General features: G+C 44.6%; 1 protein-coding gene across 3 annotated transcripts; it reads left to right on the top strand.

The window, feature by feature from the left end:
• The first annotated feature begins 325 nt into the window (after positions 1–325).
• Positions 326–24,870, top strand: TRMT61A (tRNA methyltransferase 61A). Of its 3 annotated transcripts, XR_014317620.1 has the most exons (5): positions 326–421; positions 2,763–3,127; positions 12,479–12,745; positions 21,930–23,900; positions 24,613–24,870. XR_014317620.1 is itself a non-coding variant. In XM_082761719.1 (4 exons), exons 2-4 carry the CDS (start codon positions 2,797–2,799, stop codon positions 22,256–22,258), a joined length of 927 nt encoding a protein of 308 aa, XP_082617845.1. In that variant the 5' UTR covers positions 326–421; positions 2,763–2,796; the 3' UTR covers positions 22,259–24,870. The 3 variants fall into 3 exon arrangements, 2 of the variants coding, with proteins under 2 accessions (XP_082617845.1, XP_082617846.1); XM_082761719.1 differs by having other exon boundaries at positions 21,930–24,870; XM_082761720.1 differs by having other exon boundaries at positions 372–461; positions 21,930–24,870.
• The last annotated feature ends 2,899 nt before the right edge of the window (positions 24,871–27,769 follow it).

The raw sequence follows: 27,769 nt of genomic DNA, 5'->3' as shown, positions 1-27,769 counted from the left end.
GAGTTCCCGATGGGCTCACAGCAAACCACTAGGGTACAAGCCCCATGGAGGCAATCGGTGTGGGGGGAAAGAAGCCAAAATTGGGAAGAACCACCCAAACCCCCACCCACAGGGACCCCACGAGTCACTTTATGGCCAGGTGTAGGGCAGCCCCACAGCGGGCAGGGACAGGCTGGGCGTCCCCGGCCCAGCCCTCGGGGGCTCCCCTCCATGGCGGGGGGCGCAGCGCTGAGGGGAACCGGGGCACGGGGGAGCGAGGCAGGGCTGCAGGCAGGGCTGGCGGGGGCGGAGGCGGCGGGGAGCGTCAGCAGCCTGCGACCGGGCTGGGAGGAGGCGCTGGGCGGCCACAGCGTGTGAGGAGAGCCGAGCCGGGCCGGGCCGGGCTGGGCGTGCTGGCGGGGCTGAGCCCCGGGAGGTAACGGTAAGGACACAGTGGCCCCGGGGGGACGCCCAGGCAGGAGGTGAGGGCGCTCCCCGGTCCCGCTTTTCGCTGCTCCGTTTGTGCTTTGAACCCCTCACAAGTCCGGAACTGAGGCGCTGCACGCCCGAGCCGCCTCCGCCGCGTGTGGCTTGGGTTTGGGGTGTTATCTGTGTGTGTGGCAGCGCCTGCCTTCCTCATCCTCCTCATCCTCCTCATCCTCCTCAGCAGGGGCATCTCCACTCCCATGGCAGGGCGTAGCGCAGCCCTGTCCGGCAGCCGCAGCCCTGAGGGGGATGAAGGAGCCGCCAGCTCTGCGGCCACAGGGGTCAGGGAGCGCAGAGACAGAGCTGGGGTTTGGTCAGAGCACAAATCGTTGTAGGGATTCCCTCTGTGGGATCGCAAGGGATCGCCCGGGTCACCAAGTGCAGGTCGTAGCAGTCACAGGTGATGTAAAGTTAAGGGGAACCCAGAGGAAAACGCCAACCCCTTGCCACAAGCCACAGGTCCACCTTCACTCTCACTCCCCAGCAGCCTGTGGCAGAAATCCACACAGGCGCACCGTGACACCTGGAAGAGAAAAGGAGGGAGTGTAGCAACAGGGCATTAGGCCCTGCACTCATAACAGAATGGAAAATGACTGAAAATGCATGAAAATAACTGATGTTTGTCAACTGATGTGCTCCATGTCATAAGGGGAGGCAGTGAAGCTACCAGAGCTCCTCACAGACCCCCAGCTTATCCCAAAAATAACCTGCCAGGTGCTGAGAGCTGTCACCGGGGATGTCAGCATCCATTGTTCTGATGAGCTGTGATAAATGTAGTGCTCAAAGGGAGGCAGAGAAATTAGAAGCCAAAAGGAGAATAACTCCTTATTCCTGCAGAAGTGCTGCAGGAATGATGCTTTGCTGTAAAAGAAATGGATTGCACTCACACTCTTTCCAAATGGCATTATTCTAAACAAGAGCTGAAAACTACATTTCATAAATAGTATCCAGACTGAGAACTACAGATGTAATTCATGAAAGATTAAGAACATCAATATAATCAGATGGTGCAAGCTATAAAACCTGGTTAAGCATCACTGTACTATCTCACAAAGTCCAGTATGTGTACATTTCTGCATTTATGGGATGTTCTGGCTGGTTCACCATATGTCCAGACAAGCCTGTTCTGCTTTGGTATATGAATACGTGTATTACATGTCATAAGCTTTGGAAGTTTGGGCCACAACCATTTCTGTCTCTCAGTCTCAATGACTCCAGCAGGCAATTTATAAACCCAGCTGCTTAGCAGGAAATTGAACTAAAACAAACATTGGTCAACAAAAACAGACTAGAAAAAAGTTTTTTAGTGAAAACAGTGAAGTAGGTCTTACATGCTCGATACAAAAGCACCCAAACTAAGTAATTATTCCGAAACTAAAATTAGTGCTGGCCTTCATTTCTAACTTCGGGATCACCATTGCCTCATTAGTCAATTCCTTCCACAAATTGATCAACCTGCAGCTTAGGTTGTTAGCTACCTTATCTGAAAAGCAGTGCCAGGTTTTATTGTAAACTGCCTTCCAAGATCGATGTTTTCTTCTCAAAGAAAACAAAATTTAATTGTAATTCTCTAAACAGCTCTGAGAACACGGGACTAAAATGATGCAACTGTGTTTGCATTGGCTTGCAAATGGCTGTTTACGTTCAGTTACAGCACAGATCACTTCCCAGACAATTACTTCGCTCCCCCAATGGCAAATTAAAGGCTGTAATATTGCTTTTTCTTTGTACTTAGTCAAATTCATACCTAAATTAATGTGGATACTACCTTTATCTTATCTCTAAAGTTTCATTTGGAAAACTTTCAAGCAAACTTTTGCTAAGTGGTCCTAATAACTAGTGATTGATATCCAGTCAAGTAACCATTGTCTTATGTTGCAAATAACCAAGGGGTGAGCCAACAGAAGGAAATAAAAGTCACCACTTAACAACATACTCTGAGAGCTTGTGAACTGGAAGTGAACAGACTGCTGAAATTGATACTACCTTGCAAGTTTCCCAGTAGCATTGTGGAGCAGGCTGAGTAAATTATAATGTATTTGGTAAATTTTCTTTTAAATGTATCATATAATGCTACAAATACTGGTTATATGCAAATCAGTGGGATCTTTCCATTGATTTTAATTGAATAAACAGTGTGGCAGAGGGAGGTCCCTCAGTTTCATGGAGTTCTCTTGCTAACATCTCATTTGCACAGTGTGTACTTTTTTATATATTGGGGAAAATAAAGTAACTTGTCTGTACTTACAGCCCTATCACGATACCATAAAACTGTCTTGATGTTTATTCCCATTTAGGTGACAGCCACCAGCCCACTACAAGACTGTCACAATGAGTTTTATTGAATATGGAGATACGATAAAGGATGGTGACACAGCTATTGTGTTCTTGGGCCACGAGTCCATGTTCCCTGTGAAAGTCCAACATGGGACCGTAACTCAGACCAAGTACGGGGTCATCCGGCATTCCATGGATCTCATAGGCAAGAAGTATGGCTCCAAAGTGACCTGCAGTAAAGGAGGATGGGTTTTTATTCTTCATCCAACTCCAGAACTGTGGACTATGAATCTTCCGCACAGGACACAGATTCTGTATTCCACTGACATCTCTATAATCACCATGATGTTAGAACTGAAGCCGGGCTCCATAGTCTGTGAATCAGGTAATAATTAATATGTTGAAATCCTTTATTAAGGGCTAACACCAACACTTTTCATGAAAAACAGGCTTAACTTTACATTTTGCAAAAAGTCTTTTTTTTTTTTTCCATTGTGGTGTAATTTTCCCAGCCTACACATTGAGTAATTCTATTTAATTTGCACGTGGTATCAGCTGCTGTTTCTTCAACAAGCGATACTACTTCAGTGTGTTGGCCTTATGTACATGTATACCTTTGAGTATGCGATTAATTCATCTTCTTAAAATAAATACATAAACATTTTTCTTTCTGTTCTCTAAAACTGTTAAGCACTTCAAAAACATTTTCAAAATATATTATTTGAATCAAAATACAGACCTTGAATTATAAGTTAGAGATAAAACAGTTGAGGTGAAGTAGTAAAAGGCTCTGAAGACGAGAGGTTGAACTCTAGTAATAAGGGAAATAAAATGTCAATACATTCACCATGTGATACCACGTAAGTACATACATTTCATCGTTCTCTTCCCAAGTGTGATCCACTTGTAGCACTTCAACTGCATGCAAAACGCACTAGAGTTCTGTGATATAATGGATGATGCATTCATTAAAGTCCTGTGTTGTGTTTCTAAACTTGGTTTAGTGTATTGTCCCTTCCATGATTTTGCATAATTCGCAAGTAAGGAGGAGCTAAATTTCATTTAGATAGACATTTTCCTAGTTAATACAGTTTAAAATAATGCCTTCATGGTTTTATTGCTGCAGGCAGTATGAGGCTTGCTTGATTTGATCATGTTTCTCTAGTCTGGGAAAAATATGAACTGTAGAGAGTTTGTCCTCATTTTTTTCTGGCTGTTTACTTGGAGTCTTTTTAGGAAGCAGTCCTACATGCTTCCTTCTGTAGCAAAGGATCTGCATGATGGGGTTGTACTGCACCGCATTTACTTGCATTTAACATTTCCTGTTCCCACCCGTGCATAATTTTGGGCAGCTTTGGGTCCAGAATGGCTGCTTTCCAGCACAACCGAAATACCATTTATCTCTGCGTCCAGTTACACCCGCTAATAAACAGGGGGCACATGGAGCTGGCTGCTGTGTGCTGGCACTTGAAAGAGGCAGAGAAACCTCTGGTAAAGTGGCCAAGCCCTTATGTGTTCATAATTCAGTTTGTAGGGCAATTACATGGTTCTGGGGCTGTCATGGAAGTAGCAGTGTTGTTCGTAGTGCAGGTCTTTACCTCCTCCCCTCCTTGCTTTGTGGGAAGAATAAATACAGCAAATTGGGTTGGGGAGATGTGAGTTTCTGCACGTCCTGCCTCACTTGGGACAGGTGAATGTTAAAGTACAGAGCTGCACATAAAATGTTTTCAGTAATGTCAAAGGTACCTCGATGAAAATCTTTAAAAGCTCATTTATCTAAACAGCTAAGAAATGGAAACACTTGGTGAGGTAACCAGTCCAGATTGCCAGAAATGTTATGAGTCAAAGGTTGTAGCTGCAAACAATCCTTTTGCTAATGGGAAACTGTCCCCAGGTTTATTTTAATGTCTGTGCTGTTCTAATGAAAGTATTTTAACTTCAGCTTTCTAGGACAAGTGGACAGTTTTACTACTGCAGTTGAGCTTGTTGTGTTTGTATTGCCTGAAACATTCACTGTACGTGAAGAGAAAAGGAGCATTGTGTCAAATTCATCTGGTTAATCTTGAAGCAAGAACTTTACTGCAAATTTGCACACAACTGACCAGAAGTGGTGATTTGAATTAAAAAATTGTACATGTATTGACGACAGGAGCCTCCTGTGTGATGATGTAACCTACTTTGGTGGCATCCAAAATTAGACTGTGTTCAGTGATCCAAAATCATTAGTTCTAGATTTACCTTGCGTGACCTAGAAGGAGTTAGCCAATGATGTTTAATAGGAACAAGACAGGAAATCTGGCCTAATAATGACATTTGAGTCTGCTTCCTCCCATTGCTGCTGGCTTTAGATGTATCTTGAGCATTAATTAGCATGGAGGTCTGTCTTTTTTGTTATCTGAACACGTAGCTGCTGTAGGGATGGGCAAAGCAGGCACAATAAACAGGCCAGGCTCTTTTCCCTGTGTCTTAGAACTGTAACAGGAATGTAACCAGGGCAAGCAAGCGGAATTGTGGAGTAATCTGCACACCTGTGTTAAGTATGGGTGGATAAAGTAAGGTGAAATGTCCTCTGTGTCGTGTTCGAACACTGGGAATTCCAGTGTATGTGAGCTTTTGTGTGTGCTTAGAAGAAATCAGGAAAACAACCAGAAGGCTCAATTTGGTGTTGCTTCAGTTGTGCAGTTCAAATTGATTAGTAATGATTTGTCACAAGTGATATAAACATATTAATACAGTTTTTACTATTTTAATTATCTCTAATAAATACATAAAGAGTAAGCTTGTCAGCAGCACATGCATAATTAAAGCGATCCAAGCATACTCTATTGAGGCTATAAGGAAACTCAGCATCTGCCCGATGTTCCATGATGGAGGCACAGGAATATGATCTGCTAATTGCTAATTTATGACAGTATGCTGAGATTTTAAAACCATTATCGCTGTTGTTGGAGCTAAGATCTCTTGAAAGTATTGGTCCCTGGTATTTGGAATTGACCTCCTGAAGGAGTCTTTAGCAGCCCGATCTTTCCAGAATTAAAGGGTACTTGAGATAGCTGCTAAAATACCTGCTGTGGGTGGCCTGGTAGTACGAAACTTTCATTCTCATCAGGTAACTCTGGTCTTACTTGTGTTCCTTGCATGCACAAGTCCCTGTTTAAATAAAGGAATAAACAGAGTCTTTATTTCGTGCCACCACACTCTCTAAAACTAAACTTGATGTCAACTTCCAAGGCAAGGCTATTCTCAGCCCAGTGATTACAGCTGCCTATAGGATAATAACCCCATTTAACAAAAGAATTTGAGGTTTTGAAATTTATTTTTATACTACATTGGTACAAATATGAAACCTTTCAGATGCTTTGGCCAAACCAAAGTATGTAAAAACTTTTTTTTTTTTTCTTTTTCCTTTTTTTTTCCCAGTGACCACTTACATAGGCTTTTTTGCTGTCCTCTGTCCCTGGTAAGACCTAAACAATTATCTGTCCTAACCCTCTGAATTACCCTGGAAATGCAGTACAGCACTGTGTAACCTTGTTTAATCTGATAAATCTAAGAATTATTTTGGCTTCGACAGAGCGTTGTATTCAGACAAAATGTAATTTAGTCAAAAGTATTCAAACCACCATTCCACTGATCCGTTAGCACTCAACAAAATCAGACTCACATGAGCAAAAATGTTAATTGGATTTTTTGCTTCCCTCCAGCTATATCCCAAATTAAAAATTGCTAAACCCTGGTCACTGCCACAGAGCAATGGATTTCTGAAGCCACAGACAGGATTTCTGAAGGCTGAGGGCAGTACCCTGGGTCCTCACGGCTTCTTTGTGGAGGAATAACAAGAGCCCCTGGCTAGTCTTACACTAGAGCTTCTCCAAAACAGTTATGAAATTTTCAACCTCATGGTCTGAGTATAGATTTTGTTAAGAGTACGCTCATAAAAAAATAATGAGGACTTAATGATTAATGGGTACTTAATAAATGATTAATAGTGTATTGTGGAGTCCCAGCAAGTCAGCTGTACTGCCCTGACTCCTCTGACTTTTTGACAAACACTGCTCATGTCTGCACCATCTCTGTGGCAGAAGTGCAAGTAAACTGTTTGCAGCTGTATCTTCTGTGTAAAGTGCAGACCAAAGCTTTGTAACTATTAATTTGATTTTGGAACATACGCTAATTAACTTTATAATGTCTCCCCCATCTACCTCTTAGCAGCTGTTCACCTTAGAGAAGAAGTCAAAAACCCGATCCTGGTGTGACACCTTTTGAAGCAGAAGAAAGGCCTCATCAGGACACGTCAGAGAACATTGTATTCTCTCGGCATACCAAAGACCTAAACCAAAACAGTGGCCACTTGAGGCATCACTCTGATGTATGCAGCCTTGCAGCAGGGCTGCAGCTGATGAGAAATGCTGTTCATGCCCCAAAGTGTTTGTTTCCAGACTTCGAGGCTTGCTGTCATCTTACCATTTCACTTGGCTACCAAGTGCATTTCTCCTGCAGCTCCAAACTGCACGATGCTACGCCCGTTTTGCAGATCTCCCCATAAGGAGCTCTGACTCTTGAATCTCTAAGAGCAAATTGTTTTCAGTCTTTACATTCCCATTCCTTTTGTAGGCAATGCCAGTCTTAAAAACTTGCACACTGTTAGCGCCCCGACTCCTGGATCTGGTCAGTGAGCAGTGGCCCTCTCTGGCCTCCTGCTTCCTAAGATGCCTGTTTTGGCAGCGTGTCCTCAACAGACAGGCAAGGGAAAGGGCTAATCTCCTTCCTTGTCATTCTTTCCCTCCCGCTCCTCTTCCCTCCCTCCATCCCAGCTCTTGCTGTCTCTCATTTCTGCCACCGTTTATGCCTTTGACTGTCTTCACGGTAAGATCTCTGGGTTAGCTTCCATCAGATGCTTAATATCTCTTTATATATTCGCTCAAAGTGATTAATGACTCCCCTGTTACATAAACTTGTCATGAACAGTGAGCAGTCTTCCTCTGCTCTGCCTTTCTTGACAGATCCTAGCTGTGGAGTTGTTAGCTCTGTCTAAAGATTAATTTTTCTCTGGGTTTGAGGCTCCATCCGTTCTCGTGGCTGACTCATGACCTCTCTTACTATTTGCTGGGTTTAAGCGTGGTAGCTAGGAGACTAACACAGCAACACTGCCATTGTTTTGTTGTATTTGCCCATTTTAGAATACCTTGAGTAGCCAAATACTGCACCACATACTTCAGTTCTGTTGAAATATCACTAGGCACTGTATTGATCCAGTATTTAATAGCTCTTCATAGTTATCACTTTTCCTGTTTTCAAGCTATATGAACTTCAGGGTGCACTTACGAGCTTCCCCAGCTTTATTCTGGATTACAAAGCTGCCGTAATAAACTCGGCAAGTATTTTGCAGGTGCACAGCTCTAAACTTTATGGGTTATAAATCACAATGTGTACTTTTTTTTAAAGAAAGTAGTATCCATGAAGAGAAATCTGGGGGGAAGGCAAGCCAAGTGATAGCTTGCACTGAGAAAACGTAGTGGAACACAACATCAGGTCTCCTGTGTCATAGCATGGCTGGGATCGCAGGAGTGTAGGCAAATATCCTTTGTAATACAAAAACCAGACTGAACAGAAAACAGTGTAAAAATGTGCTCTCTTGCTCAGCTCTCAGTCAAGTGCTGTGTTTGGTGCTGGGGTAACACTCGTCTGTGTCTTGTCAGTGTCCTGATGTGCATCACTCCAGTACTGAAATAGCAGGTGGTGGTTTTGAAGGGGTCAGATGTTGGCTGCAGCAGCTTTGAAAAGGTGAGAAATGATCTTAACGTGGACATTGCCTCAAGACTGAGGTGTGTGAAGGCTTCTCTGTGGAAAACCTGTCACTTGAATAAGCAGAGAGTGGGAAGAACAAATCTTTTTGAGGTCAGGAGAATGATCGAGTTCTTCGTCTGATCAATACTTTGCTGTCTCTAATTCAGAAGGAAGTATCAATAGGCACTGAGCTGTTGTTAGGATATAAATCCTTCTAAAACTGCTCCGGTGTCCTTGTCTTGGGAGAGGGGAGAAACATTCCCCGGAGCTCAGATGAGCCTGGGAAGGGAAGAACAGCACGTTGCTGTATCTGCAGGGCCACTGGCCAGCTAACCATGGTTTTAACATGGGATCTTAATTCATGCCTTTGGACTGAGATGGGCTGCTTTCCTGGTCCACATCCTGATTCCCCGCATAGTTCTTCTTCCTCAAACCCTGAGCTTTGAGCTTTGAGCATAGCCTACTGTGGACCCTGTGGCGTCTCATTAAATGCCTACAATGCAGATGTCTGCTTTTTGACCGAGATGTTTAAAGTCACAAATATCAATGTAAAAGTGCATTATACTTTCACAAGTCATAGGTGCAACAGCCAGGGTGAGATTCACAGATCGTGTTTCTTCATCTAAATGAGCTCTAAAACGCCAGCTGTGCTGGTAAGGATTCCTTTGGTACAGTTTGAGTTATTCCAGTTTTACCTCTCTTGCAGAGCCTTTTCATGATTAATTTGCTCTAGTTAAATGGCTATTGTCCTGTGGTAGAGAGCAAACGGTTTCTCAGGCTATTTATAGTGCAAACTGCCAGAAAGGCAAGGATCCTGCTGTAAAAATTCTTGCCCTACCTTCTGCTTTCAGGGCCAAATCAGGAACAGGCATTTCACTGTGCCCATGAATGAAGAGAAATGAAAATACTGCAGTCCATCCACTTCTTAGCTTGCCTCTTCCGATAGAAATACTCATTTGGGGCATTCAAGCTTTTGTTCTTTTGTATGCAGGTAATTCAGCTACAGTATTTCAGGTTTGGTAGAGTTCTTCCAGTCCATGTTTTCAGCAGTGCTCCTTACATTTTGCTGCTTTCCTGGCGGGTGCTGTATCATGCTAGGGCTGCCTTTCATTTCCCAAGGAATTCTGAACCTGGCTGGAACTTATTTCAGGCTGGTGCCTAGGTGTCACGTGTTGCTGAACCCTGCTTTTTTCTACAGTGATTTTGAAATGAGGACAGAGAGAAATTGGAAAGGAATTGAGAAGGTGGTGAGAAGATTCGGATGTTGGATATTGCAGATTTGCAAGGGAGGAGGTGAAAATAAACGTTCATTTCCCCATCTATAACAGCAGAGAAACATACCCCTGCCTTCTACAGACAGTGCTGACTGGGTTTTAGGAAACTGGGTCTGGGAACTGCCAGACCCTTGGTGAGGATACTCTTGATGAACCACAGCAAACTATCAGGCACACGAGAGTTGAGGGTCTTCGTTATTTCACAGGATTGGGTTCAGAATCTCCGGTCTTTTGAAGAAAAGAAGAAAATTTGCAATGGTGGGTGATTCATAGCCATCTTCTTTGTTTCCTGCAGTTTTGAGAGTGTTGTCAAGGAGAAGGCAGGCAGCATCTTCAGAAATACTCTCATTAGTGATGTTAGCGTGATAGAATTTAATGGAGTAAAGTGTGATCCGTGTGTATTATTCTCATGTTTGCAGCAGCCCAGTCAACAACAAATAGTTCCTGGCAACCTTGTCTAACAAAAGCTCGGTCTGTGAGGCATGCCTGCAAGCAGTGACTTCCAACATCCTGTTTTTGGTTCTGGTTTTGGCTCGGAGTGTTTATGGATTAAAAAAAAAAGAGTAACAGAAAATAAGCCAAAATATCTTAATGGGATTTCCTTCCAGTATCTTCTCTGGTGTTTTTAAAAGCTAATTTGAAAGTAAAGTGATTAAAAATGTGAAAGAGTATGAACAAGGAAATCGGATACATGCGCAAGCTGCCTCTCCTTTCTGCTCATATCCCAGCTGTGCTGACAGACCTTCTGCTCGCTCTTCCAGATTAGCTGAGAAGGATGCAGAAAGCGGGCAGCATTACCCGTTTGAAAGGTAAAATAATTAAATTTGGTGAGGTTGCAGAAGTTCTCAGCTGTGCAATCTTGCCTGCTGGCCTGAAACGGAAAGGCAGAATTTCAGTCATTTTAGCATCCCATGGGCATCGCTGCTTTTATCGTTAGAAGACAATCAATGAGATGCTGTTTCTTTGCTATGTAAGTATATCAGAGAGTTTTGGCAACCACGTGGCTGCTGTGATACCATTGCCTGTTGTGAACAGGGAGAATGCCGACGTTTAGAGCTGACAGGTGCCGTGAGCAGTTTTCCACATGTGCACACAGAGCTGCCATTTGCCTTTTGTTTGCTTTAATCCTGGCACATATGCATGCATTTTCACGTTAAATAAATGTTTGTGCCACAGTTTCTCTCTTCCCTTGGACCTCTTTGGGGCCAGTACAGAAATTGTAGGTCCTTCTCTGCCTAATCTGCCCCTTTAGAGCTGGGGGAGTTGCTGGCCTGCCTGCTGGGGTCACAACCCTCGCAGAGGGGAGCCGAGGAGCGGTGCCCATTCTGCAGCATATTTGGTTGATCCCATGGCAAGCACGGGCTCTGAGCTCTGTTTACAGTCTGAACGGCTCCCTTTTCAGAGCTGTCACATTAAATGCAGTGCCACAGCAATATTTCTCCCCTTCTGTGACTAGAGGGAAAGAGCCTTGGATCTGTCAGTAAACTCTGACTTCCTGTATGGTTAGGGGAAGTATTGCTCCAATTAAGCAGCACACCAGCCTCTGTGTCCCCTAATTAACTTCCTCTCCGCAGTGTCTAAGCTTTCTCTGCTACTGCTGTACTTCAGGTTCTGTCTTTAAAAAAAAGAAAAAAAAAACTTCTAAAATCTATGCTAGTTAAAAGAACTTGCTTCAGGCTGAAATACAGCCTGAACCGTCACTGAAGATAGCTAGAAATAGATTTTCTTTTTACAGGAGAAATGTGCTCCCAGTACAGAATTATAAATCAATAAACACGGATAATTTGGGGTAGCTGTGGGGTTTTGAGTTTGGGGGGTTATTCTGCTAAATGCCATTTCAGTGAGTAATTTGCAAGGCAAATTGGTATATGGGTGTTTTTTTTTAGTGAAATGGTTATTAGTCATTCATCTAGTTAATACGCCAATGGATCATTAAAAATAAGTTTCCTAAATTATCAAATTAAAACAAGAAAAAAAGTTTGTCTTCATAGTTAGTCCCTCACTGTACATGGCAATTATGGACAGTTGCAGGTATGTGATGGCTCTCGTTAAACTCCATGAAGGTTGTGCGGGCACGTGGATAGGTAAGTCACTTGAGTAATCAGCTCATTTGGTCAGTGTGGCTGCAAGGAGCTGAAGGCCTTAGTTTTGGATAATTCCAGTGTGAGCCGAGGGTGCCCAGAGTCTTAAGAGGCAGTACACGTGTCCATGCAAAAAATTTGGCCTTTAGGACCAGTAGGGTTTTCAAACACAGACCCTTGCCAACGTCTCTTCTTTGTTCTAACAAAGTTTGAGGTTTTGAAAATGCTCAACTTTGCCTTCATCTCTTTTTACGCTAGAAGAGTCTGGCACTTTAAGAAAAAAGTATCTCTGGTTTATTTTCCTGAATGTTTCCTGTTGGGTTTGATCCCTCCTGTCCTGTTGTGGTTCTTGTTAGAGCTATAGTTGGCCCTTGGCATTATTTTAAATAATGCTTTGAGGACCCTGAAGACAGTTTACTAGATCATTCAGTCTCCTTGTTGGGGAAGGACTGCTCTCTTTCAGTAGTTTAACCAACAATTTGTGTTCATTTTGGTTTCGAGTAGTGTTCCAAGCAGCCGGACTGATGGAGAAGACCAACATGCTAACGTGGAGCACTGTCAGAAGGCATTTCACAAGCTGTTTTTCTTTTCCAGGTACAGGCAGCGGATCCCTCTCCCACGCTCTCATCAGGACAGTGGCTCCCACAGGGCACCTGTACACGGTGGAGTTCCACCAACAGCGGGCTGAGAAGGCCAGGGAGGAGTTTCGGGAGCACGGGGTGGAGCATCTGGTGACTGTGACCAACCAGGACGTCTGCAAGAACGGGTTTGGTGTCTCAAACATTGCAGATGCTGTGTTCCTAGATATTCCGTCTCCATGGGAAGCCATAGGACATGCAAAGGCAGCGTTAAAAGCTGAAGGTAACCGCACTGATCTCTTTTTAGGAAGTACTGTGCATGCACACATCTCTGCCTCTGAGCTATATGCTAGATCTGCTCCTTTCCATTGTGTGATCGCTGTTCTCAAATGTCAGTCTGTAGGCATTTCGAAGGATGAAAAACCTTCAAAAGAGGTGTGTGATTTACAGCAAAAGATTTGAAAAGAGCAGAACAACTTTTTCCTGCAAGCCTGTGCTAGCTGCTACAATTAGCAGGGGCAGGTTGCTTAAAAAAAAAAAAAAAAGGAAAAACTTTTTAAAAAAAACAACACAACACGTTTGAAGCTTTGTCAAGTGCATTTTGCTAGATCTGAGCGTGTGTGGGCAGCAGCAGCAACAATGAATGCTGAAAGCAAATTTCTTTGGCACTTCAGTGGAAAGGTGTTTGTATAGAAGGTGTTCAGAAGCACTTTACATCAATCATTGCAGATTTGGACCTATTTAACAGAGCTCTCCATTGGTAATGTTAAAGAAAATGTGGTTGTACTTAAATATGCTTGCCAATTTCTGCCTTAAATCTCTGCTGTTGGAGGTAATGAGAAGTTTGCCATTGGTAACAGTAGGAACTGAACATAAAGGCTGTTCCAGCTTGTGCCAGCTATTCCTGGACAGTGACAGCAGGTGGGAACTGCTATTGAGCAATTGGATGGCTTTTTTCAGTTTATAATAAATCTTTTCCCTATTGAAAAATAAACTTCAGTGAACAGATCATTCTTTTATCCTGGAACAAGTTTTCCCCTAATTATTGTTCTAACATTGTAGCAGCACTGGTGTGAATCTGCGCTAACGTAGGCCAGGCTGCTCCCAGCTACAAAAGTGGTGTTGCTAGTGAAGGAAGTGTAGGGAGCAGAACCCAGCCCCGTGCTGGGACATGAGTTCAGTAGAACACTGACTTCAGGTAAATTGCTAGGTCTTCCTGAAATCACAGCATTTCAACTTGTTCTTAAAGGTCACTGAATGTGCACTACCTTGCTGAGTCAGGACCAACCCCAGCGTTAGGCTCCCTCTGGAAAATTTTCAAGAAAGCTTTCCAATACTATTGTAATCCATTCTTTCTTTTAAAAGTAAATAAATAAAGAGAGACTCGTTAGCACTCTACCTGCAAGGGTTACAGCTGATTTTGTAGCTGCTTTCCAGTGTGTCCTGGGAAGAAAATAATTTTCACTGCACTGTACAATGTCCTTCCCATGCTCAAATTATCTAATCTAGTGAGCACAACACTCAGCTGACTTCCCAGCTTAGAAGGCGCTGCATTGCGCAGTCCAATTTGAATTATTTAAGTGGTGCATGTTTAGAATGCTAAGCAGAGCTGCTTGAGCAGCTCCAGGATTTGAATCCCTGTCTCACTTCAGCATTTGAAATCCTAGAAAAGGATTTCTGTACATTCTAAATCTGGCCAAACTGGCCATATTCTTTGTCTATATTTGCCTGTGCTACAAGGTTACATCTGCTTAGCCAATATAAAACATATTTTAAAACCCCACATTGTTGTGTTTGTAAAGTGGCATCACACATGTTAGGTACCACTCGAGAGGGAAAGCTGCTGATCCTTGCTGCAGTTTTCACTGCAAATAGCCACCAGTGTCTAAGACCTGGTGTAGGCCTATGGCTCATCTTCTGTGTTTCATAGTACCTGGTTGAGCCGTGGAGCTTTTGTTTTGTTTTGTTTTTGCATAAAAACAAAAGCTGTTTTTTTGTGTATAGTCAATTGCAATAGCAGTAGATACAAACTTACACATGCCTCTGTTTTATTCCAAATCATGTGGGTAGTTTTTGTTTGTTTGTTTTAGGTTGGTTGGTCTGGTTTTCTGTTTTGTTTTGTTTTTTGTTTGTTCTACTGCTGTAAAATCTAAAATATGATAGAAGAATACTGTAAGTGCTTCTCTTTCCCTACTGCCAGCAGATTATTTCATAGTGCTCCTTTGTTTTGTTTTTAAGTAGTTAAAGCTCTTCTGCAGTAAGAACAGTTTGTGCACGTACTGCTGATGTTCACGGCTGTTCCAAGGGTTAGTATAATGATAGGGCATCACTGGAGGAAAGGAGTCGTTCCATTCTTTTCCCTCCATGCCCTCTCACTCACATCTGGACAGGGTCACATTGTGGGTTTTACTGCGATGCACAATGCTAATATTGCAGCTGTGCTGCCAGACAGTGGTCATTCATTCCCCAAAGTCTTAAGGTGCTTAGAATGAAGTCAGGGCTAAAGAAATGCAATACGTAGCATCAGCTAGCCTCCTCTTTAAAACCACACTGTTCATTATGGAGTTTTCAGCTGAGACAGTGTGTAAGAGAGAGTTCTTAACCTTAACAAATCCTTATCAAATCAGTATTTTCTCTCCTACTTAGGCTCAAGATCCTGAATCTTGCAGCTCCTAGTAGGCTGAGTGCTAATGATCCTCTTCACAGGGTACGCTTATCACTCACGTTATGCCTTACAGTAGGCTGTAAATGTGCTGCTTACAATAGCTTGGCCTCCCATTTAAAGCACTGCCAATTTGTGAAGAGCTAGAAGGATAAAAATGCACAGAGAGCTTGTGACTAGAAGGTTCTTGTTCCCTAGTGATGCGCTCTGCTGATGATGTTCAGGCTTGCATCTCAGCTGCATCCTTCTGTGCTCATTTCACCAGTCACGCTTTCGAGCAGAAATGCTGCTTGTAATACCTCTCAGGCACTGCTGCACTGCAGAACTTGCCTTCATTCCCAGGCTTGCACTGTTTTCCTTTAGGAGCGTCAGCTGATGAATGTGTTTCTGTAGTCATGGCTGCTCTTCGCGTTATCTGACCTTGGTGGTTTTGCAAAGTTGCTGTTAACCCCTTTGGGCTTATTTAAAACAAAAAAAAAACACAATGGGGAAAAAAAAAAAAGTGAGGTAACAAACATATCCTACAGTTCTTAAATACCCTGAAACTTTTGACTCAGTCATCTCACAGCTGAATACTGTAGTGCTTTGATTATAATTCTGCACCCACCTACTCCACTCTCATAAATATTGCCTATTTCTTCCAAGGCCGTGGAAGATGATGCATTTGTGTAATAATTTTCCTACAGGTCTTAAATTTTCAGATAGGGAGATGGAAAAATACAGCCATATATTAGGCTGGATGGGCCTCTTGCATTAATAAATCCATCCTTGGTGGTGCTTAAATTAGCAGTCTGAGTAACAAACGTATTACAACCACCCCTCTGTTATTTCCATTCTTTATATTAACGATATTACTCTTACATCCAGACTTTCCACTCCCTTTTAAGTGTCATAAAGCCCATGAATTATGAGCTTGTCAAATTATGATCCATGGTAGACCATGTGAATCAGGTAACGTGGTGCTGTCAGATCTCCCCCAAAACTCTGCGGGGGAAGTCCCCTCTGACCACGTCCCATATGTATTTTCCTGCCATCAAAGAAGCCCTTCAGCAATACTCTACTCTTTGCAGTTGCTTTTTATTTCCAAAGTCTTTTGTTTGTTTTGCTTGTTCACAGTGGAGTTAAAACAGGTAGGTCTTGCTTACAATTTTTGCTCTAGCACAGCCATCGATTGTTGTCCTAACCTGCCGAGTTTGGTTCTTACAGTTGATGTATAAGCAAATAAATAATATCTCATCCTCCCAGCAGCCTGTGGTGTAGGTAAGGCATTGCTTGGTTTTGCTAGTTTCAATTTTCATTTGGGCTGGCCTCCCTCCTCCCCTGAGCTTTCAGGGAATACCAGTTCCATGTACAAAGCCTCACTGGCTATTTTTCTTGAGGCCCAGAGGTTATTCACGATCCCGTTTTTCAACCACCCAGGCGTGGCTTGGAGGAGCAGCTGAAATCCCCAGCCACAAGTCTCAGGGTAGGGAGAACCCCAGGCTGAATGACGCCGAGAGGGCAGCGACATGAGGCCGGTGCTGGCTGGGCTCAGGCTCCCTCAGGAGCACGCAGGGGATGTGTTAGGGCTGGAAGTGGAGCCTAGCAGTCTGGCATGCCGTCTAGACTGCCTTCCTCCACCCATGCAGGTGGTACTCAAGGCAATATCAATGCTTCTGACCACAGGAGATTGTTTAGGGATAAATGGATGAAGCCATGAGTGCTTGCAAAATTTCATCACCAGCCTTTACTAGTGTGGCACCTGCTGTGATTTGAAGGAGACTTCACTCAAGGTGAGGTTAAAAATCCACTAACTAAATCGAAAAAGCCTCTCAGTGTTGAGGGGGCGTCTGGTCAAGAGCAGAGCTGCCCCACTAGAGTCTGCTATCTTCCAGCTCCCAAGCACGGGCTGTTTGCTGGGCCAACCCCAGTTTTGTGTTGTTGGAGGGCATTAACCTAGCTCAGGTCTGTCAGGGATTGTTGGGTCAGGTGCCCACAATGGGTCTGGCCCCATACCCAGAAGCAGAAGTGATTCTCTCACGTGTGAGTCCAGCAGGATTCCTGCATCATAATCCATGTTGAGGAAGGCTGGCCCAAATCGCTGGCCTTTGCACAGCTTGTAGGAAGTAGCTGGGGATGAAAGGAACCTTAAAGGAAGTGTTAGGTTTTATTCCCCAGTTTGGAGCCAACTGATATTTAGTTTTTGTACATGCTTTTGCCAGCCTGGTCCCAGTGAGCAGGAATGAATTCCTCTGGAAGGATGTACCTACAAACATGGAGGTTAAGGTCACATTTGCAGAAAAACACATCAAGCTCCTATTAATGAGCTGGCAAGTGATTCGGAGAAAATTTTCTTTTCTGAATCAAGAAACATCCTTTAATTTCTTCCGACAGCCAAATCCTCTAATTTCACTTGTCAGGGAAGCTACATCAAATCGCCCACGAGCACACTCACTTAAAGGACGTTCTGTCCCCTTTTTCAGAGGCAATATTTTTAGCGTCCTACTAGCTCAGAGTAAATGCCATGGTGATGCTGCTCGGTGACTCTTCTTGCCTCGCCCCTACATAATGTTAATGCCTGTGTCGTCTTTTTCTTCCATGCGATCTTTGTAACGCAATCTTCCAATTACCACGATGCACTGAGATCCCAAAACGCAGAGCTGTGTTCTTTTACCAGAAATAAAAATGCTGTGCTGTATTCCGTACGTCACGGAATCGTTTCCAAAATTATGGGCTCCAGAGCTTAATGGTGCTGCACTACATATGTTCTTTTCACATCCTCTGAATAATACTGTGACGATGAAAAAACCTAGCAGAGAGCTCGTGACTCATGCTACAGCCTGCAGAAGAGAGGGTACGTAACTTGGACGCATGTTTTCGTGTCATGAGTTGGAGTTCTTGTCAGCTGGGCAGCACTACCAGCTTTTCCATACTGGAAACCTACGGCAGAGTTTAGCTGAGTAGAACTGGTAGAGATGCCAGTCCTTGCTCAGACAAACCAGAAGCCAAATTGCTTGTTGGAGTTGCACAGGAACACACCAGGAACTGCTCTTGAAAGAGGAGCAACTTTCAAGGCACTGATCTCAGATAGCAGGGTGTGTCCCATGATTATGAGTTAGATACTGTCTGTTCCATGTTTTAAAAATGTACAGTGCTATGTAGATGCAAATCCTCTGTTATTTCCCCCCCTTCCCTTAAGCTCTCTCCTCTAATTGTTCCAATTGTACTTTAATTTTCATATGCTTTTGACCCTGCTGCTGGTTACAATGACTGCCAGGACTGTGTGGGCTCATTTCAGCCTACAGATTCAGGAGGTTTAACCTCTCCATTAAATGTTTCAAACTCACTCTCTGTAAAATTGAAGGTGGAAAAAGAAATTTAAGTCTTTAATACAGACTCATTATTCTCTTCTCCTCAACTGTAGCACTTGTCAGATGCATTATACATGAATAAACACATTTTTAGACAGCTCTTCAGATCAAAAAGCTCACACAGCTTCCCAATGCGAACAGGATTAATCTCAGATAATTACTGTATCAATTTATGATGACACACAGATCTCATTAAACAAATTTAGGAATGGTAGCTCTCCGAAAAGGAGAGCTCTGAGAGAACACGAACCTGGTTTGTACTCAGAAGTCTGAGTTCAGTTGTTTTTCCTGCTCTCTAGTCTAGTCTACCCCTTTGTCATCCGCAGACAGCGCAGCATTCCCCAGCGAGCTGAAAGGGAGGCAGTACATGTCTTTTCTTCCTTCATTAAGGAATCCTTGGCACGGCAAGACAAAGCACTGCATATTCAAGCCCTTTAAGCCCTAAATGCCTCTTGATGTGTAAAGGACAAGAGGGCTCTCAGAGAATCTGAGCATTGTGAGTGCTGAAATCTAGATTTATGTCTGTTTGGTGGTTGTGACAGAACGGGTTGTGACAAAAAGGGTTGTGACAGAAAGGGCCTAGCTGGTAATCCTGCAGGGGTGCAGAGGGCAGCCTGCAGAGAATTCAGAAGCATTTGGGCTGCTGAGGACAGCATCGCTGCTCCTGGAGCAGAAGAGCATGTCCTGCTCAGTGCTTCCTCTTGCTCAGAGTCCACCCTTTTGCAACTCATAAAGCATCGTGTTAATTGAAGCTCCCCAAGTCTTTCTATTTTAGGCAGTCTCTGTTAAGTCTGGAGCTGCAATTTCATTTTTGCCTTCCAGCCTTCTGCTAATTGCAGCCTTGCAACCTTTTGTTAACACCTGCCTAATCAGACACGTCCAGCCTTCCAGTCAAATCCAGCCTGCGGATGTTGTGGGGAGGAGAAAGCAGAGGACACCCCTTTCCCCCTTTGCTGCCATCCATAAAGACAGATGCTTGGGGGTTCTGCTTCTAAGCTGTTTGTAGGTATATTGGTTCGGGAGGAACGCATAATAATAACCAAAACAATAGGTACTAAGGGGAAAAAATGCAATTGAAAAAGCTAATAAAACCCACTCAGTTATGTGGAATACCAGCTGTGTTACCCTGTTTTATCACTCTTCATACCTGGGAATCTCCCAGCAGTGCAGTAAGTGAAATAACTTTCCTTTTGCACCTCCCACCTGGAGATCAGCTATTACAAGCAAGAACTTTCTTCTTCTCTACGAAGTGGCTTGAAAGCCCATTTTCTGTACCCCTGCTTCCCCCAGGCAGTCTGCCTTGCAGGAGGGCAGCCTGATAAATCAGCACCAAGTTTGGTGCTGACGTGCTGCAGTCAGCTGACGGCTCTGAGGCAAGATGAAGGTTGCTCGGGCTTTAATTGAAGGCTCGACAAGAACCGTAGGCGGGCCTGCAGCTTGTATTGCAGCAGTGCGTGCAGGCTCCTTGCTGCTCGGTAAATCCACAGCATGTGAACTCGAAAGCCTAAGGATGTCTTGAAATCCTTGTGGTTGGAACAAATAAGGAGAGCTGCCGTACTGTAAATGTAAATATATTTCCAGTTTTTGTTTCGGTGCAAAACACCAGAAAAGCAAGGCGTGAATGAAGTAGTAGTAAGTCTCTGATCTCCCCACAAATTCTTTCTCTGCAGACAAAGAGTCGCTGTGAGCTGACATTTAGCTCAGCTAGACGTTTGTTCAGTTCCGTACACAGTAAGAACGCAGCAGCTTTCTAAATAACCTGTGTGCATTATAGTAGCTTTCTAATTATGTAACGGGAATTTCTTCTTGGGCTTTTCTCTTTTGCATCTACAGACGTGGCAGAAATGTGCTCTGCTCTGGCCAGAAGGGACGAGCTGGTGGATTCAAAACCGTTCTGGTAGCCCTGGCCACCCTGCTAAACACAGAAATCTAATTTCACGGGAGCTAGCAGACTGGGCGTGCAATTAAATTGGCATCACCAGAGTTGGTTAATAATGACACATACCAGCATTAATTTTGCAGGTGATTATTAGATTGTTTTTTAATTGTCACTCGGGGGAACTACTTGTCCAGGGTGCTTTGTTCTGAAGATGCGTGATAAGAACCCCTGGCTGCAGAGGCTTTATTCCAGGACTAAAATTAATTCCCTGTTAGTGTGTGGTGGATTAATGGTCATGGAAAGTGTTCTTCCCCAATCAGTACCCAGCACATCAGTGCTGCACAGTAACTGGAGTGCTGCACTGACGCTTTCAGACCTGATGCTTTCTTTTTTTAGAGATATGACTTTAGAAACGAGAAAGGAAAAAAAAAAGGGGGGAGTATGAGATAAAGCAGACTTCGTGTAGTCCCAGCATAGCCTCTATTTTTAGCAGGAGGCTTTGCTCTCACTTGCATGGGTTCTTTAACTGCTTAGGCAACTGGTGTTGGAAGGCTCGACTGGATGAGCCTGGGAGAGGGCTGGGAAGGAATGCAAATCAGGTCAGCAAACATTTTCATCTAATTGTACTAAGTGAAACAATAGCTGAAGCTGCATTGTCCAGCTCTCCTTCCCCCAGCACAAAAGCTTTTCAGGAAGGGCAGTCGCCTTGTGGGACGCTGTGTCCTGGGAGAAAGCACATGCCCTGGCTTTATGGCAGTGTCCTTATAATTCTTTGATCTGATTTGGCTGTGGCTTTTCAGAGTAAATCTGAATCCTTCTATTCTCAGCTGCTAAGGTGACATTGGAGCCAGCAGAAAGTTGTAGGGGGCCTATTAGTTCTCCCTATTTAGAATCAAAAATGAGCCATGGGCAGATGAGGAGACGAGTGTTAGTTTATCACTTAAAAGCCTATCCTGAAGTTTTGAAACGTTTGCTGTGAAACTGCCCGATGTGCTATCCAGTAAATTTTAATGCTCGAGAGACGTGCTCGTAATCTTGACTAAAAGGGTAAAGTCTTAGCAGCGCTCCTTCTATGGCCTGGAGAGATTACTTCATTCTGTACACGCATACCATCGTCCTCAAATAAACACAGCCGCTTTTGTCAGGGTGTGTGTGCACGCACACTTATATTCTAATGAAGGCAACTCTGTACAGTGTGTGAAGAATGACTTCTGGCTTTGTGTAGGTGCCAACGGCAGCTCAGTGCCTCGGTCCAGAGTAGTGGGCAGTGGTTCGAAAGGGATCGACGTTAACAGTTTTATCGTGAACAAATGTGATGGGCAGCACTGCGTTTGGAAGATGAATGAATCTGCCACTGCAATTTTTGAAGGGTCTGAAGCATCTTGTAAAGTCATCCGTGTTTGATTTTGACACTTTTAAAACCCGCACAGTTGCCTCACGAAGATTTTTTCGGAATATTCACACTTCTGTATAACAGTATTTTTATGTGCAGCTGAGAGGATTCAAAAAAAAAAAAAGAAAAAGTGCTTCGTTTTGGTTTTTACCCTCTTTTACCACTTCCTGCCTTATTTTGTAGGTGGCCGCATCTGCTCGTTCTCCCCCTGCATTGAACAAGTCCAGAGAACCTGCCTAGCAATGGAGGAATATGGTTTCACAGAGATTAACACCTTGGAAATTCTGCTCCGAGTGTACAACGTAAGGACAATTAGCTTGCAAATCCCTGACCTTGGAAAAGCAGCCGAGGATAATTCTAGCGCTGGCTTTGACAGCAGCAACCCATCAAACCAAGGTAGCCCCTGCACTAATCTGCAGCAAGGAACTGTGCAGTTCAAAAGCGGCGTGCCACAGAAGGAAATGGTCGGTCACACCGGGTACCTGACCTTTGCCACCAAGAGCCTCTTTTAGTCCATGGCGAGTCTGTGCAGTTCGGAGTGCCTTGTGTGTTTGTGTGTGTTTGCTGTTTTCATGGTTCCTTCTTGTAGGGCATCCAAGTTTTTACTTGTCAGGGAATTCCATATATAGTCAGATTTGGTTGGAATATGCTTTGTTTAAATAGCACACAAGCATTAAGCAGAGCAGCATTAAGGGAATGCTGGAACTCTGGAACCGTGCTCCACTTGCCATCAGAAAGGAGATAAATTAATAGGGAAGGGCCATTCACTGGAATCTGCAGAATAAAGATCCCTCCTGATAAGAAAGTAAAACAAACAGCATACTAATCACAAATAAACTGGGATTTTTTTCTTCCTCTTTATTGAATTACTTTCCTCGTTTTATGTTTTTATTTCTTCTGAGCACCACTAGATACATTTTTTAAAAAAAAAAGATCTTCTCTTTTAACACACTTTCACTAACTAGTGTGTGCGTTTTTCTTAGGAATGTGAAAGTGCCTCCTTGCTTCGTTTTAGATATGAAAGTTGCAAGGTCATGTGTTTGCCAGCATGGCTGATCACAGAATCAGTGTTTCCTTGGAGCAGAGTTCAGCTGCACAGAGGGTTATTGGCAGCGCTCAGGAGCACAGCCTCTTACTCCGTTCTGGCATCTGCAAATCATTTCGGTTACACAGAGGTCAAATAAGCGTGCTAATTGTTGGATTTGGATTAAAATAGTAGATTGTGATTGATTTGTAGTAGAAATTTGGACCTGGATTTGTACTGTAATCTTCTAATAGATCATCAGCTGTCATTGTTGACGAGTCCACTGTGAAAATTCACTGAACGGCTGGTTCATGTTACCCCAACAGCTCTTTGTAAGCAGTGTGGCTGAGGTTCAGTTTGCTTGGTGTTATTTGTGCATTATGGTGTGTTATATTCCTGCGGCTGAATGACAGAAGTGTTGCTTTCGGCAGGATTTCTGTCTCCAAATTGCAACAATAATGCAAACTTAGTAAAATCATCAGCCAGCTTTATTTAGTAAGGTTTTAGACTTTTACTCTTCCATTTACTCTTCAGTCTTCCATATAAGGCTGGTGGGTGTGATGAACTTTTTGAATGCTGGATTACATTTTATATTCACGGAGTAAAATAATTATGCAAATATATGAAGTTCCTTGTTGCTTTCTTTTTAATGAATTCACAAATATTTTTGTTCCAGCCTCTATTTGGCTGCGCTTTGCATTTGGTACCTGAATATGGTGTAGGAAAAGTAACTGTTCACGAACTGCTGCCTGAACATTTCAACCTGATATCCCTCCCCCATTCCCGACAAAAATAAACAAAGCTAAGCTTTTAACGTGTTATAGCAGAATGCTAATCCATAACGGTTTAAAGAAAGCTCAACCGATCACGACAGCAAAGATAAACTGCTGAGCAGATTAAAGGCAGAAAGCAATTCTGTTGGAGTAAATCAGTTATGTAAGTAGGCCTGCTATTGTCGCTTTTCTCCAGAAATTAAGTGGAAGTTCTGCTTCTACTGCTGTGGAGGTCCTCCAGGAAGGCACGCAGTGAACTGCTAACACGGAGCTGTTTGGGAGCTGTGTTACGTGTACACGTGTGCACCTTTGGGTGTGCTTAAACTGCAGCCACAGAAGTAATACTAAAGTACTCAGGTAAGCCAGAAGAAAGCATGAGGAAATGCAAAGTTGGTGCTACCAGAGCATTCTTAACTCACCTGAAGGTCATCCTCACTTTCTAACAAGTGCCGTCCCCAAGCTTCACTAGGGATAATTCCAGCCTTAGGCTTGATTCCTTTTTCCGACAGACTTTATTTTAAAATAGTGTAACATTAAGGACTTAAGAGGAACAAAGTCATGTTTCTGTCTTACAAATAGACATGGAATGGAAACACTGATGTGTCTTCATGGAGCTTGAAACAAGGCTGGTGCTTCTTTGCTACAAAGCCCAATTCAAAACCCCTTGAAATAAACCATTGACTTTGCACGGTCCCATATTGATTTGATCCCTGCTGAGGAAGGGCAAGCATTGCGTAAGAGGAGGATTTAATTTCTGTCTTTGCAATATTAAAAAGGCTTCTGTGTTTTTGTTGCCAATCAGGGCCACGGCCAGCACCACACCGCTTCCTGCTGTTGCTTTGTTGTAGGGTCGCAGGGAGGACCCCACGCTGTCCAGCATGGGCGGCACTGTGCTGCCAGCACCCCGCTGTCTAATTCTGCTTAGGATCACCCGTATTTTACATTCTGCCTCTAATTGCTGCCAAAAGTGGTAAATCAGAAGTTTTTCAGTGGGTTTTTCCTGCCACACTGGGGGAATCTGCCTGGGCCACGCTTTCAAAGACTCATTTCTCCTTTTAATGCATTTTAGTCCAGTCTAGAAGGAAACATCTCTTCTTCCTGACCTGACACAGTTCACTCACACGTCGTCAGGCCTCACATTTTCACTGCTGGCTCTGCGCCTGGATCCCTCAGCTGTTGTGGACAAGCACCAATACACGTCTCTGCTTGACAGCCAGGTTCGACTTGTCCCGTTGTGCTCCGTGCCCTACAAGCCAGCAGTCTCAGGCACCTTGCAACCTACAAGGCAAACAGTCATGACTAAGACGAGGCTTGTGAAACACTGAGAGGCCTGCTGTTGTTCGCTGTTTAGCTGTGCTTTAATTAAAGTATTGCAGATCTCTATCTCGTTGTGGTTGTTTCCTGCTTACCTGTTAGCACACAACCTTTCCTCTGATCAGAAATCCTGCTGGAGAACCTTAAAGGGATAAAGTAGCAAAAATGCTCTGAATTTCCTCTTTTCTCAGTGTCCTGCTCTGAGCTCTCCGTAGGTGCTGTGGAATACGTGATGGTGAGGAGATGGCTCTTGCTGGGAAGCGTTCCAGAGATGAGGGTTCTGCTTCGCTTGCTCCCTCGAGAGCACATCTGTGCTCCATTAGTCCTGGTGAGCGGGACGACTGCGGAAGTCAGGGTGACCCAGGGAGGCGGGGGCTCGGAGATGCAGCGAGCCTCGCAAACACCACTGCGCACCCCAGCAGAGCCTGCATCACTCAGGTGCACAAGTGCCCCGGGCAGCCCGTGTCTTCGTGCCTTGCCAGCTTCCTTCTGAACACAGACTGGGACAACTCTGAGCTCCTGCACTGCTGCAAGGTGGTGGTGAGTGCTCCGAGCTCACCTCTGGTGCCAGCGGGAGCAGGGCAGGCTCAGGAAAGGAGGGCTGAGAAAAAATTGCTGGGCTCTCTGAGGCCGTTGCAGGGCTCCACCTCGGCTTCTGCTTGCGCAAGGATGAGCGAGGCACCATGAGAGCGAAGTGGGAGAGTCAGCATTGCATAACCATGATGTTACACCAAAGGTACGTGCAGCTGTGAGCTCCTCGTGGGGATGAAGGGGGTTACTCCACTACCAGCAAGCTCTGTCTGTGTCACCATGAGGGAAAGCGTTCACATGCTGCTGGCCTCCTGAGTGCTCCTGAACAACTGTGCTGTTCGGATGCCAAAACACAGGAGCCAGATTGTGTTATTTCCTTTCTCCCTGCACGACGGCTTCTGAACTGGAATGAATCGGCATCAGTATCGGTGCAGGGAACAAATAAACCTTGAATGAAATTGCCACACAAAAACAATCCTCCTCACTGGCATTTACCTGCATATCTCCCCCAGGAGCTCCGCGTCCCCTTGGTGGCTGTTGAGGACACGCTGTTCTCTGCAGGTGGGCAGCAGCTTTCAAATCCTAGGTCAGCTGGCTGATACACCGATAGAAATAAATGCAGAAGGCTGTGCTGGCCTGTGGGAGTGTTTAATTGTGCCTCCGTGTTCCTCACCTGGCTCCTAGGGCAGACAGCCTGCTGGGACGTGGGCCCTTCCCTTCCAACTCAGAGCTAGCAGAGCACGCACGCATGAACTCTGCCTGGTGCTGCAAGGTGACAGAGCTCACAGCCAGGTTTTTGGCAGAGGCAGGCATTCCTTATTCAAGCTGCTGAGACCTCAGCCTGGAGTTATTTCAGTGGGGGGGTGTTGATGCTGAATATCATACTCCTTTCTGGTGCTGGAGAGGGAGATTTGCACGAATGGTTCCCCTGGAGCTGCAGGGAAGTGTTCCCACGGGGTCTGGACAGCTGCAGGAAATGTCAGAGACCCAGAGCAGGTGATTTCAGAGATCCCAGAGGTGCTGGCTGAGCACCCAAAGCCATCGAAGTGCAGAAGGAGCTTTCTCCATCTTTCCCCAGATAGCACCGATACTGACTCAGCACGAAGGCCGTGTGCATGACTGGTCCTGGTCAGCCAGCAGAAAACATTGCACAATCAACCTCCCTCCAGGTGCAGTGCAGGACAGGGAAATCTACGGGGGTGTTTCCTCCCTCACATTGCTTTGGGGGGCTCTCATCCCCCTCCTTCAGCGGTTCTTGAGCAGAGGCTACCCCCAATGCAGGTGTGTGGGACTCGAAGTGGCCGGTCCCTGGGCATGTGGGATGAGAGGTCGTGATGCCAGAACATCACGAGCCAGGTGTTCTTTTATTCCACGTGGGGGTGAGGGAGGTGATGAGATGATAGGCTCCATGGTCTTTTTTAAGTTTGGCCCCCTGTGCCCTTAGAAATTGTCCATGTGGTGCTATTTCAAAATATTACTAGAAAAAAAATCAGGGGCTGCCTATTTGTAGGAATCGGCTGTATCCGAGAACCAAATCTGCATGGAGGAAGAAAAGGAAAGACCAGCAGCAAGGTAGGAAATGGCTTCTTGGAAAAGGCTTCCTGCACTTTGACAATGAAGAGGCAATTTCCCAGAAAGCTGCAGATGTTCCCCTTAAAAATCGTGGCTCAGAAATGCTCATTAATGACAGCTGTAATCTTGCGTTTTGCTGGCTCAGTTTAATCAGCCTGTTCTAACAAGGCATGCAGGCGGTGGCATTGCTGGGGTCTAGAACTGATGGAGTGAAAAGGAGGGAGAGCAAAGGAGGCTTTTAAAGGCTCTGCAGTCAGGTCAACCTGTTGGACTGCATGTGCTTTGTGTGGCACATTACAAGAGTTGCACTGAGGTCTAAATTTACTGTGGGTCTCAAATCTTAGCAAAATAAACAGTACAGTTATATGATGTGTATACTACAGGAAAGAATCACCCACTTCAATATACTGCTGGGCACGAGCTGGGTGGAAGAAAGAGGTTTGATTGCCCATGTTGAGAAATCAGGGCTGGCAAAGAAACCAGTCGCAGTCTCTGCATGTTCTCTTACTGTGTTTTTGTGTCCTCTGTCAAATCTGGTGGAAATATTTAAGAAGGATCATTCATTTTTAATGTTCTCTCGGTGGCCTTAGCAGTACTGTGAAGAAATAAAAGCGCCCTTTTCCAGTGGAGAGAGCAGAAATTCACATGGTTACAGCTGATTGCCAGCCTGCGGCCACGTCAAGACGAGGATGACGGCACCGGGCTCTTTGAGGTTTCCTACGTAGACTGTAAACGGGGCCATGTGCCCCTCAGACGGGTCATAAGCACTGCACCAAGAGGCCCTGCTGGGCTGACAGCGAGAGCTCTCC

Source organism: Aythya marila (genome assembly GCF_965140915.1).
Source record: "Aythya marila genome assembly, chromosome: 5".
Taxonomy (NCBI): Eukaryota; Metazoa; Chordata; class Aves; order Anseriformes; family Anatidae; genus Aythya; species Aythya marila.
This window is presented reverse-complemented; position numbering and strand designations above follow the sequence as displayed.